The 13,510-nt window shown below is 40.7% G+C and overlaps 1 protein-coding gene across 1 annotated transcript in view; it reads right to left on the reverse strand.

Annotated features, from left to right (window-relative positions):
• The window catches only part of nlgn4xa (neuroligin 4 X-linked a), a 27,136-nt gene extending 13,998 nt beyond the window's left edge, over positions 1-13,138 (reverse strand). Inside the window, exons 1-4 of the mRNA XM_033978415.2 lie at positions 13,102-13,138; positions 12,765-12,856; positions 12,402-12,495; positions 5,517-6,306 (exon numbers count right to left, since the gene is read on the reverse strand). Coding sequence (XP_033834306.1) covers positions 5,517-6,306; positions 12,402-12,495; positions 12,765-12,856; positions 13,102-13,138 — 1,013 coding nt within the window. The remainder of the gene's footprint in view (positions 1-5,516; positions 6,307-12,401; positions 12,496-12,764; positions 12,857-13,101) is intronic.
• Between the last annotated feature and the right edge of the window lie 372 nt (positions 13,139-13,510).

Raw genomic sequence — 13,510 nt, forward strand, 5'->3', positions numbered from 1 at the left:
AGTTCTGTACACTCCTGCTATTTCCATGAAGTACGCAGTATTTAAATACTCTAGTTTAAAGGTCACATTAAAGTTTGACCGTGGGACATTTTGAAACGTCTGCACAAACTTTGTCTCATCAAATATTCAACGTGTGAATCAGAAGCAAAATGTCGGAGGAGAAGCTCAGTCAGCACAACACAGTCTGATGGATGCAGTAGCAGTAGGAGTGGTAGTAGTAGCAATAGTAGTAGTAGTAGTAGGTGTAGTAGTAGGTGTAGTAGTAGGTGTAGTAGTAGTAGTAGTAGGTGTAGTAGTAGTAGTAGTAGGTGTAGTAGTAGTAGGTGTAGTAGTAGTAGTAGGTGTAGTAGTAGTAGTAGTAGTAGATGTAGTAGTAGTAGTAGGTGTAGTAGTAGTAGTAGGTGTAGTAGTAGTAGTAGTAGTAGGTGTAGTAGTAGTAGTAGGTGTTGCAGTAGTAGTAGGTGTAGTAGTAGGTGTAGTAGTAGGTGTAGTAGTAGTAGTAGTAGGTGTAGTAGTAGGTGTAGTAGTAGTAGTAGTAGGTGTAGCAGTAGTAGGTGTAGCAGTAGTAGGTGTAGTAGTAGTAGTAGTAGGTGTAGTAGTAGTAGTAGTAGGTGTAGTAGTAGTAGTAGTAGTAGTAGTAGGTGTAGTAGTAGTAGTAGGTGTAGTAGTAGTAGTAGTAGGTGTAGTAGTAGTAGTAGTAGGTGTAGTAGTAGTAGTAGTAGGTGTAGTAGTAGTAGTAGGTGTAGTAGTAGTAGGTGTAGTAGTAGTAGTAGGTGTAGTAGTAGTAGTAGTAGGTGTAGTAGTAGTAGTAGTAGGTGTAGTAGTAGTAGTAGGTGTAGTAGTAGTAGTAGTAGGTGTAGTAGTAGTAGTAGGTGTAGTAGTAGTAGTAGTAGGTGTAGTAGTAGTAGTGGTTTAGACCTGGTGTAGTTCTGGTGATAGTTAAGCAACAAAAAACACTTGTGATGGAATAAACACCATATTGTGGAACATTCCAGACAAAGCAGTGATATCTTAGAGGCTTTGCATGTTCTCTCTGTGTCTGTGTGCAGTTTGCATGTTTTTTCTTTAACTGTGTTCATTCCGATTTCCTCCATCAACCCAAAACATGCACGATGTTGCAGTGACATCACGCTGGGGGTGTCCTACATGCATTGGTGGAATGTTCAGCAGTTCATGGTGACACAATGTACGCACTAGCAAACACTGCCAAGATTTTAAAATCTAAGTCTGAAAACCCAAGAAAAAACAAACTATAGTTAAGGAGCACATGTTCAGGAACATGTGATCAATCCAAGCCTTCATGGTCCTGTTGATTTTACACAAAAAGGTGAGAGAGACTAAAGAGAAACTAAAAACACTGTTGGCTAATGCTAGCTAGCTTGTAACTATAATATTATCTGAGAGGGATGTTTAATAGTGCAAATCAGTCACCTATGTCACTTCTTTATGGTCAGGCTCAGATGAAAGTCTAACTTGAGTAATGGAGCTTCAGACAGAGCAGTGCCTACAGTTAGCATCACACCCTCAGGGAGTGTTGTTGACATCAGCTCCAAAGTATCAGTAGGTCAAATTCTCCACAAAGGTCCTCCTTTTGTTGTGTGGTGATGTGGAAGTTGAAATGATGACACTTTTATGTGAATGATGCCACTCCTCTGTCGTAATGAGAACACTCCACCTCTCTTATTTTAATCTTAATAAAACAATTTACTTTATAAAAAATAAAAAAACATCAAAGCTATTCATTATGTCAAGAATTAGCAGATCCAAGAGTTGGAGGACATTAAATCTTCAGGGTTGGATCCAGCGTTAGGGTTCAAACAGTATAAAGTATGTAACGGTGAAACACAGATATCACACAGATATTAGACACATTCAAACACACTGAACTCTGACGCAGCAAACCTTTGTTTGAGGCGGCCATTATTTCTCATATAAACTGTTACATTTGATCTCAAGCAAAAGAAACCACATTAAAACCACTAAAACCTTTGTATACTCAGCCAGTAAAAGTACAGTGGTCCCTCGTGGTTCACCCTTCGTGGTCTCACTGTTTTGTGGGTTTTTCCAGTGTAATTCTTCATACTTTTTTACAGTATATAAACGTGCATTATGTTGTGCGTCCCGACCGGCCAAGGCACTGACCACCGTCAGTCGCTCTCCTCCACCACGCTCTCCTCCACACATTCTGTGCTGTGTGGGAGTCAAGTTTAATTCATATATAATTATGCTGTAAATTTACAGTGTTGATGTTTTGTTATAAATGCTGTTTTATGTTTACATGAATAATTTCATCTTGAGAGATTTAATATTTGATTTATTTACATAAGCTACATTTATTTTATTGCATCAATGTTGATGTTAAAATATCTTAGAACTGTTATTTTGTAAGTTTTATGTAAATATGTTACTGTCACTTTCAGAGCACGAGGAAAAGAGCACATGCTTAGGAAATAAAGACGGACCCAAATGGTTTTCTTACCATAGTATTGTTGGATTTTGAGAATGACTTGGTTTGATTACTTTTGTAAAAAAGGATTTTGCAAATTTCTGAATACAAATTTTGTAACTCTCTTTTTACGTTGGAGTCCAGGGGAAATTTTTTTCTCTTCAATAAAAATACACGAGTAACATCAACGGACACAAAACCAGGCCTCAACCTGCACAGAATGTGTTCACACAAATTTACTGTTAATGTTAATGTCTGTGTGAGAAAAGTGTATAAAGTGTGTGGTGAGGGGTTTTACAGCCGCAAAACATATAGAATAATTGTAAAAAATAAAGCTGATTTCGCCTATTGCAGGTTATTTTTGGAATGTAACCCCTGTGATAAGCGAGGGACCACTGTATAACAAACTCTGAGTGTGATCATGTGATCAGATGTGGGTTTGTAAATCAAACAGCAGGTACTGGTCAGTGTGTCTCTTATAATTACTGCACAGTCTAAGTTCAGTTTGTTCTCCTTGGCCTCTTCTGTGAACTTGATGTTTGGATCCACATCATGTGCAGTAAAACGCTCCAGATCTTGAGTTTAGATTTTAGTCCATTTGTCATCCACGTGTCGATACCAATGTGTGGGTGGAGTGCCTGGAAATATCTCATTTTATGGCACTTTAATATTAATATTCAAATCTCACAGTATGATATTTCTTGTGATATTTTGGAGGCTAACACAAGTGTAAATGTGCCACTTTTTCCTTTTCCTTAAAAACAAGACTTTGGTGTGAATCAGTACTGTCATAATTCAAAGAATTCAGATTTAAAAGTGCTTAATATAATGTATTTTGTCATGTAGTATGCACTGAAACCTGTTTTTAGCTGTTGCTGCAACAAAACTGATTTAAGCCATGGAGCTTGTGATCCAATTTACTGTGACAGCCCAAATATCCATCTAAAACCCGCTACAAGCTACAGGATTTTTCACTCTTGAACAAATTTTAAATGCGAGACAAACATCACAGACCACAGACATGAGAAGAATCGGATGAGATTTTAGATTTTATGATCCTTAAAGAGACTGTGCAGCACAAGCTGGTGATGAGCTCATCTGGAGTCAGCTGTTTCCTGTCTGCAGTAAAACCACTCACTTTGAGACTTTATAGATTGGACCATTGCACTTCAACTTTAGATACAAGTCAAAACTGTGTTATTATTATTAGTGAAATGTGGTGCAGTAGTTCAGATAAATGCTTTTAATGCACAAAAAGCTGGAGATAAATTGTACCGGAAGTAGAGTCATCGTTAAACTGCAGCAGCTTCAGCCTGATCCGCACTGTGTGGATGTAAACAGACACTTTTTACTTTTAAAGAGAGACTGACTGAAAAACTGTTGGCTAATGCTAGCTAGCTTGTGACTAATGTTATTTGAGAGGGACTTTTAACAGCACAGATTAGCTCACCTGTCGAGGTTCAGATAAGTCAGTTCTTTATTGTCAGATTGTGTTAAAACAAAGTTTAGATTAAAGTCCAAGTAAGAGAGCTCCAGACAGAGCAGTGCCCTCAATTAGTGTCCACAAAGTATTTGAGTCATTTTAAATGTATAAATGTGAAGTGCATGGTTCTATTTTAAATAGGTGAATATATTTGGATACATTTTAATAGATAATCTGCCTGACGACTGTAGAGACACAATCGTCAGCCTGAATCTGGTGTAAAACACATCTATGAGATTAAACCAATAAACCAAGACTCCTGACAGATTGAACGCAGACACACTGAAGGAGGGGTATTCTGCACACTTATGTATCTTTGTCTCATGTTCTCACGATGTTCAGCAGAGGTTTTACATCCATGTATGTTTGAATCATCTAGTGATCTCTTCCAGGACCTATTAAAACCATGTTTATGGTTAGCAGTAGGACCCTGTACAAGGCTCCGCCCACAAGCCTCACCCACGCTCCACACGACAATTCTCCATAAATATACAAAACAAAATTATACAAAACTGTACACAACAACCTGACAGGTACCCCCACCATCAAAGTTACACAGTGAACCTTTAATATAACCAACTGTTGTTTCTTTAGTGTAAAACTTGAGCCTCGTCTCTGTTGTGGAACATAAAGTAAAAGTACTGTACTTAAGTACAAATTTTAGCAATCTGTACTTTCTACTCCACTACATTTTTGAACAGGACTGAAAAGTAAAAGTATTTTTTATTATTGTGTGAGAGCTGCTGAAAAGGCTGAGGGTTTATTCTTAACGTGTTCTTAGTTTGAGCAAAACAAAAATGTACGAAGAAAAACAGATACAGAAATATTGATTCAGTTGTTTCTGTTGAACAAAATTCAGCAAAAACATTTGAAGCTTTATTAGATTCAAAAGTTTGCTTGAAACTTTTTAAGTACATTTTTAAATTAGTACTGAGTACTAATACTTTTGCTTAAGTAGATTTTTCATGTGATACTTTTACAACCCCAATTCCAATGAAATTGGACGCTGTATAAAGCAGACATCAAATTCAAAATGAGTGAATATGTGCATAAAAACAATAAAGTTGATCAGTTTGAACACCAAATATCATGCCTTTGTAGTTTATTTAGTTCAATATAGGTTGAAAAGGATTTGCAAATCATTGTATTCTGTATTTTCTGCTGTGGGGAGCAGAGCCTTCAGCTGCTCTGGAACTCCTCCCCCCGACCTCCTCATCACACACTCACTCTCACACTTCAAATCTAAACTCAAAACTCATGTGTCTAGAAAGGCCTTCTCACCCTGACCTCTCTGACCATAACTGCTCTGTCTGTAATCTATTTTTGCTTTAATCTATATTTGTTTTTTAAATGTATTTTTAATCATGTTACACTGTTTCATTTTGTATTGTACTATTTTGGTGTCTTGATGTACGGCGACCTTGAGAGCCTTGAAAGGCGCCTAACAAATAAAATGTATTATTATTTATTTATTTATTTTTAAAGTTTTAAACAGCGTCCCAACTTCATTGGAGTTGTGCTTTTACCTGAGTTTTTTTTTTTTTTGCTCCAGTATGTTTTACTTAAGTTACAGATTTGAAGACTCACCCAGTTTTGGCGAAGTTGGTCCAGTAGGTCATGACCACAGCACTGAGCATGACGTCATTCTTGGAGAAGTTGCAGTTGAACAGATCCGTGGGTCCGATCATGGGAATTCCAAACACATATGGAACTTCGTCTCCGTGCGCGGCGTCGGCCCAGCTCGGCTTCATATCGCTCTGACAGTGATGGTAAAAAGCATAAAAGTATGTCGGAGATCCGTACTGTGCGTGTAAATCTGCTGTAGCGACCGCTGGCGCCACCCACTGGTGATCCGTGAACAACGCAACCAGAGTTTTCCTCCGTGTTTCCGGGTTCTCCTTGTCAGCCCAATCCGTGTACATGAACTTTATGGTCTCTCGTAGCGTATCTTTTCCTTCGGGATAACCGTACAAATGATCCACAAAATCTGACACAGCAAAATCAAAATCGTTCGCAGAGACGCCATCTTCACTGTCAACAATCCCGTCCACAAACTTAAACCCCTCCCCCTGGTTGACTCCCAGCATGATGTCATAGTTGAGGAATTCGCCCTGTTCCATGAGAATTTGAGGATCGTCGGGGATCACGTCTCCATCGATGACCGGTCCGAAGGCGACATGGTACTTGGCCGGAGTCACGTACTGCTCTATCAGCTCTTTGTAGTTCTTGTTCTGCAGACACTCCACCAGGTCGATGGAGTCCAGCATGTTGCAGCCCACCCTCTCGGCCAAAGCCCGCGTGTACTTGGCAGGCTGGTAGTTCACCGCCCAACTAGACAGCGCCGTGCCACTCTGGATAATTGCCTTCTGGAACATGTCTGAAAAGAGACACAGGAAAAACGTGTGACTGTTGACCCAGTCATGATGGGCTTTCCCATTCAGATCAAAGAGAGACATTTTAGGTTTAAAACGACCCGGCCTTCAGTTCAATCACTTTATCCCGAGGCCCGGATAGTAGCAGAGTTACATAATAACGGGATTCATAAAGTCAGCCACAGCATGCATCCAACAGAGCTCATGTTCCAATGCTGAGGGAGGGGTCAGAGGTGAGGAGCGCAACATCTCAAGGGACAAAGGTGTCCTTCCTCCTCTGGCAACCCAAAAGAGTGAGGCTCATTCTGCTTCCCTATTTAGACCTCCTGGTTTAATCTTGGTTTAGTCCTGGTTTAAGCCTTGTTCTAGTCCTGGGTTTAGTCCTTGCCTTAGTCCTTGTTTAGTCCTGGTTTAGTCCTGGTTTAGTCCTGGTTTAATCCTGTTTAATCCTGATTTAGTCCTCCTTTAGTCCTGGTTTAGTTCTGGTTTAGTCCTGGTTTAATCCTGTTTAATCCTGGTTTAGTCCTCCTTTAGTCCTGGTTTAGTCCTGGTTTAGTCCAGGTTTAGTCCTGTTTAATCCTGGTTTAGTCCTCCTTTAGTCCTGGTTTAGTCCTGGTTTAGTCTTTGTTTTAGTCATGTTTTAATCCTTGTTTAGTCCTGGTTTAATCCTGGTTTGGTCCTGGTTTAGTCCTGGTTTAATCCTTGTTTTAGTCCTGGTTTAGTCCTGGTTTAATCCTTGTTTTAGTCCTGGTTTAGTCCTTGTTTTAGTCCTGGTTTAGTTCTGGTTTAATCCTTGTTTTAGTCCTGGTTTAGTCCTGGTTTAGTCCTGGTTTAGTCCTGGTTTAGTCCTGGTTTAATCCTTGTTTTAGTCCTGGTTTAGTCCTGGTTTAATCCTTGTTTTAGTCCTGGTTTAGTCCTGATTTAATCCTGGTTTAGTCCTGTTTTAGTCCTGGTTTTAGTCCTGGTTTAGTCCTGGTTTAGTCCTGGTTTAATCCTTGTTTTAGTCCTGGTTTAGTCCTGGTTTAGTCCTGGTTTAGTCCTGGTTTAATCCTTGTTTTGGTCCTGGTTTAGTCCTGTTTTAGTCCTGGTTTAGTCCTGGTTTAATCCTTGTTTTAGTCCTGGTTTAGTCCTGGTTTAATCCTGGTTTAGTCCTGGTTTAGTGCTGGTTTTAGTCTTGGTTTAGTCCTGGTTTAGTCCTGGTTTAATCCTTGTTTTAGTCCTGGTTTAGTCCTGGTTTAATCCTTGTTTTAGTCCTGGTTTAGTCCTGTTTTAGTCCTGGTTTAGTCCTGGTTTAATCCTTGTTTTGGTCCTGGTTTAGTCCTGGTTTAGTCCTGGTTTAATCCTTGTTTTAGTCCTGGTTTAGTCCTGGTTTAGTCCTTGTTTTAGTCCTGGTTTAGTCCTGGTTTAGTCGTGGTTTAGTCCTGGTTTAGTCCTGGTTTAGTCCTGGTTTGGTCCTGGTTTAGTCCTGTTTTAGTCCTGGTTTAGTCCTGGTTTAGTCCTGTTTTAGTCCTGGTTTAGTCCTGGTTTAGTCCTGTTTTAGTCCTGGTTTAGTCCTGTTTTAGTCCTGGTTTAGTCCTAGTTTAGTCCTGGTTTAGTCCTGGTTTAATCCTTGTTTTGGTCCTGGTTTAGTCCTGTTTTAGTCCTGGTTTAGTCCTGGTTTAATCCTTGTTTTAGTCCTGGTTTAGTCCTGGTTTAATCCTTGTTTTAGTCCTGGTTTAATCCTGGTTTAGTCCTGGTTTAGTGCTGGTTTTAGTCCTGGTTTAGTCCTGGTTTAGTCCTGGTTTAATCTTTGTTTTAGTCCTGGTTTAGTCATGGTTTAGTCCTGGTTTAATCCTTGTTTTAGTCCTGGTTTAATCCTTGTTTTAGTCCTGGTTTAGTCCTGGTTTAGTCCTGGTTTAATCCTTGTTTTAGTCCTGGTTTAGTCCTGGTTTAGTCCTGGTTTGATCCTTGTTTTAGTCCTGGTTTAGTCCTGGTTTAGTCCTGTTTAAGTCCTGGTTTAGTCCTGGTTTAGTCCTGGTTTAATCCTTGTTTTAGTCCTGGTTTAGTCCTGTTTTAGTCCTGGTTTAGTCCTGGTTTAGTCCTGTTTTAGTCCTGTTTTAGTCCTGGTTTAGTCCTGGTTTAGTCCTGTTTTAGTCCTGGTTTAGTCCTGGTTTAGTCCTGTTTTAGTCCTGGTTTAGTCCTGGTTTAGTCCTGTTTTAGTCCTGTTTTAGTCCTGGTTTAGTCCTGGTTTAGTCCTGTTTTAGTCCTGGTTTAGTCCTAGTTTAGTCCTGGTTTAGTCCTGGTTTAGTCCTGGTTTAGTCCTGGTTTAGTCCTGTTTTAGTCCTAGTTTAGTCCTGGTTTAGTCCTGGTTTAGTCCTGTTTTAGTCCTGGTTTAGTCCTGTTTTAGTCCTGGTTTAGTCCTAGTTTAGTCCTGGTTTAATCCTTGTTTTGGTCCTGGTTTAGTCCTGTTTTAGTCCTGGTTTAGTCCTGGTTTAATCCTTGTTTTAGTCCTGGTTTAGTCCTGGTTTAATCCTTGTTTTAGTCCTGGTTTAATCCTGGTTTAGTCCTGGTTTAGTGCTGGTTTTAGTCCTGGTTTAGTCCTGGTTTAGTCCTGGTTTAATCTTTGTTTTAGTCCTGGTTTAGTCATGGTTTAGTCCTGGTTTAATCCTTGTTTTAGTCCTGGTTTAATCCTTGTTTTAGTCCTGGTTTAGTCCTGGTTTAGTCCTTGTTTTAGTCCTGGTTTAGTCCTGGTTTAGTCCTGGTTTAATCCTTGTTTTAGTCCTGGTTTAGTCCTGGTTTAGTCCTGGTTTAATCCTTGTTTTAGTCCTGGTTTAGTCCTGGTTTAGTCCTGTTTAAGTCCTGGTTTAGTCCTGGTTTAGTCCTGGTTTAATCCTTGTTTTAGTCCTGGTTTAGTCCTGTTTTAGTCCTGGTTTAGTCCTGGTTTAGTCCTGTTTTAGTCCTGTTTTAGTCCTGGTTTAGTCCTGGTTTAGTCCTGGTTTAGTCCTGTTTTAGTCCTGGTTTAGTCCTGTTTTAGTCCTGGTTTAGTCCTAGTTTAGTCCTGGTTTAGTCCTGGTTTAATCCTTGTTTTGGTCCTGGTTTAGTCCTGTTTTAGTCCTGGTTTAGTCCTGGTTTAATCCTTGTTTTAGTCCTGGTTTAGTCCTGGTTTAATCCTTGTTTTAGTCCTGGTTTAATCCTGGTTTAGTCCTGGTTTAGTGCTGGTTTTAGTCCTGGTTTAGTCCTGGTTTAGTCCTGGTTTAATCTTTGTTTTAGTCCTGGTTTAGTCATGGTTTAGTCCTGGTTTAATCCTTGTTTTAGTCCTGGTTTAATCCTTGTTTTAGTCCTGGTTTAGTCCTGGTTTAGTCCTTGTTTTAGTCCTGGTTTAGTCCTGGTTTAGTCCTGGTTTAATCCTTGTTTTAGTCCTGGTTTAGTCCTGGTTTAGTCCTGGTTTAATCCTTGTTTTAGTCCTGGTTTAGTCCTGGTTTAGTCCTGTTTAAGTCCTGGTTTAGTCCTGGTTTAGTCCTGGTTTAATCCTTGTTTTAGTCCTGGTTTAGTCCTGTTTTAGTCCTGGTTTAGTCCTGGTTTAGTCCTGTTTTAGTCCTGTTTTAGTCCTGGTTTAGTCCTGGTTTAGTCCTGTTTTAGTCCTGGTTTAGTCCTGGTTTAGTCCTGTTTTAGTCCTGGTTTAGTCCTGGTTTAGTCCTGTTTTAGTCCTGTTTTAGTCCTGGTTTAGTCCTGGTTTAGTCCTGTTTTAGTCCTGGTTTAGTCCTAGTTTAGTCCTGGTTTAGTCCTGGTTTAGTCCTGTTTTAGTCCTGGTTTAGTCCTGTTTTAGTCCTAGTTTAGTCCTGGTTTAGTCCTGGTTTAGTCCTGTTTTAGTCCTGGTTTAGTCCTGTTTTAGTCCTGGTTTAGTCCTAGTTTAGTCCTGGTTTAGTCCTGGTTTAATCCTTGTTTTGGTCCTGGTTTAGTCCTGTTTTAGTCCTGGTTTAGTCCTGGTTTAATCCTTGTTTTAGTCCTGGTTTAGTCCTGGTTTAATCCTTGTTTTAGTCCTGGTTTAATCCTGGTTTAGTCCTGGTTTAGTGCTGGTTTTAGTCCTGGTTTAGTCCTGGTTTAGTCCTGGTTTAATCTTTGTTTTAGTCCTGGTTTAGTCATGGTTTAGTCCTGGTTTAATCCTTGTTTTAGTCCTGGTTTAATCCTTGTTTTAGTCCTGGTTTAGTCCTGGTTTAGTCCTTGTTTTAGTCCTGGTTTAGTCCTGGTTTAGTCCTGGTTTAATCCTTGTTTTAGTCCTGGTTTAGTCCTGGTTTAGTCCTGGTTTAATCCTTGTTTTAGTCCTGGTTTAGTCCTGGTTTAGTCCTGTTTAAGTCCTGGTTTAGTCCTGGTTTAGTCCTGGTTTAATCCTTGTTTTAGTCCTGGTTTAGTCCTGTTTTAGTCCTGGTTTAGTCCTGGTTTAGTCCTGTTTTAGTCCTGTTTTAGTCCTGGTTTAGTCCTGGTTTAGTCCTGTTTTAGTCCTGGTTTAGTCCTGGTTTAGTCCTGTTTTAGTCCTGTTTTAGTCCTGGTTTAGTCCTGGTTTAGTCCTGTTTTAGTCCTGGTTTAGTCCTAGTTTAGTCCTGGTTTAGTCCTGGTTTAGTCCTGTTTTAGTCCTGGTTTAGTCCTGTTTTAGTCCTAGTTTAGTCCTGGTTTAGTCCTGGTTTAGTCCTGGTTTAGTCCTAGTTTAGTCCTGGTTTGGTCCTGGTTTAGTCCTGGTTTAGTCCTGGTTTAGTCCTGGTTTAGTCCTGTTTTAGTCCTGGTTTAGTCCTGGTTTAGTCCTGTTTTAGTCCTGGTTTAGTCCTGGTTTAGTCCTGTTTTAGTCCTGGTTTAGTCCTGGTTTAGTCCTGGTTTAGTCCTGTTTTAGTCCTAGTTTAGTCCTGGTTTAGTCCTGGTTTAGTCCTGGTTTAGTCCTGTTTTAGTCCTGGTTTAGTCCTTCTTTAGTCCTGGTTCAGTCCTGTTTTAGTCCTGGTTTAGTCCTGGTTTAGTCCTGGTTTAGTCCTGTGTGTTCTTAATGGGGTCCTATTGTACTTTTGAAATAATTGGAATTGTCAAAGACAAAATGAATATTTTTACTTGACATAAAGTACAAAATTAATACTTTTACTTCAAATAGACAGTATTAAAAAAGTATTTTCTAATAATTCAAACACTTATTCGAGCACAGCTTCAGAGTGCAGCTTCAGAATGCTTCAGAAACATAAAGACAGAACTCATGTTTCTTTATTCAGTTATTTTACAGTGTCTGAAACAGAGCGGCCATCTTTGAAGTCTCAGCCTCTGATCCAATATTGAACAGAAGAATATGGAAGAGAGGGAGGCAGGAGGGAGGGAGAGAGGAGGGAGGGGAAGAAGAGGGCAGAGAGAGGGAGAGGGAGGGAGCAGAGGAGAGAGAGGGAACGAGAAAGAGGAGGGTAGAGGAGGTAGACAGAGGAAGGATGAGAGGGAGAGAGGAAAGGAGGGAGAGAGGCAGGGGGAGCAAGAAATAAAAAAAGATTATAGAAAGAGGAGAGGAAGAGGAGAAGGGAGAGAGAAATATATGGAGTGATAGAGAGAAGTTCCATAAGAGGGTGGAAAGGAAGAAAAAGAGAAAAGGAGGGAAGAGGAGAGAGAGGCCCCATAGAATAAAACCTAAAACAATCTACACAAATAAAACGCCAGTGTGTCCCCGGCCAATCAGAAACCAGGGCACTGTTTCCAAGGACAATCCTGGTCTAGTCCTGGTTCAGTCCTGGTTCAGTCCTGGTTCAGTCCTGGTCTAGTCCTGGTTCAGTCCTGGTTCAGTCCTGGTCTAGTCCTGGTCTAGTCCTGGTTCAGTCCTAGTCTAGTCCTGGTCTAGTCCTGGTCTAGTCCTGGTTCAGTCCTGGTTCAGTCCTGGTTCAGTCCTGGTCTAGTCCTGGTTCAGTCCTGGTTCAGTCCTGGTCTAGTCCTGGTCTAGTCCTGGTCTAGTCCTGGTCTAGTCCTGGTGTAGTCCTGGTCTAGTCCTGGTTCAGTCCTAGTCTAGTCCTGGTCTAGTTCTGGTCTAGTCCTGGTGTAGTCCTGGTCTAGTCCTGGTTCAGTCCTGGTGTAGTCCTGGTCTAGTCCTGGTCTAGTCCTGGTTCTGTACCTTCAGAGTAGTGGGACAGTGTGAGCAGACTGACACAGGAGGCTCCAGCTCCAGAGCCGAAGATGGTGACTCTCTTTGGGTCTCCGTTGAAGGCCTGAGGAGATCACAACATGGACAAGATCACAACCGTTAGAACATCAAGTTTATCATCAGTTCATACAGTGACATCGTGCCGGGGGTGTTCTATATGTATGTCTATGGGGGAATGTTACCAGTTACCATGGTGACACATGCACACATTAGCAAAACACTGAGAAAAAAGATAATCTGAAAACTCAGGTCAAAAATCCAAAGTGTACTTAAAGAGCTCAGTTATGGTGTGAATATCGCCATGGAGATGATGCATCTCCAGATCAGATGTACCTGGATGTTCTCCTTGATCCAGCGCAGAGCCTGGATCTGGTCCAAAAGGCCATAGTTCCCCTTCGCAGCCTGGTCCCCAGTGCTCAGGAACCCTGAAGACCAGAGAGAGGTCAGAAACAGGAGTAAACCAGGCCTAAACCAGGCCTAAACCAGGTCTAAACCAGGTCTAAACCAGGTCTAAACCAGGTCTAAACCATGTCTAAATCAGGACTAAACCAGGTCTAAACCAGGTCTAAACCTGAGACAGACAGCAGCTCTCGTCTGTGCTGTGTTCATATTAAATGCAGTGAAAATGGGTGAAAAGGTGTCGCTTCCTGGATGGTTTGAAATGCTAAACAGCTCAACAAAAGTGTCTGGAGAGCTCCGGCGGCCATTTTGAGTCCCGCTGTGCCATAACTGCCCCAGGAAACGTGTCTATAATTAAAAGTAAAAAAAAAAAAAAAAGTGTTGGATAAAAATCCTCCTGCGGCCTGAGAATAAAGCAGCATTTAAATAAATGATGAGTTTAGATCAAAACTAGAGAAAAGCTCTAGGGGGCGCTGCACTGAGTCAGACGAACAACAGTCACAGAGTAATCGCAACTCAAAATGGAGTCAATGAAATGTTCGTCAAAATATTATTGTAACGAAGAAAAGAAAAGATGTGTGTGTACATAGTCCTGGTTCAGTCCTGGTTTGGTCCTGGTTTATTTCAAAATGGCGGCACATTATAATGTAGTTTTTGTGTTATTACATAAATCTTTGACA

Source organism: Periophthalmus magnuspinnatus, chromosome 2 (assembly GCF_009829125.3).
Source record: "Periophthalmus magnuspinnatus isolate fPerMag1 chromosome 2, fPerMag1.2.pri, whole genome shotgun sequence".
Taxonomy (NCBI): domain Eukaryota; kingdom Metazoa; phylum Chordata; class Actinopteri; order Gobiiformes; family Gobiidae; genus Periophthalmus; species Periophthalmus magnuspinnatus.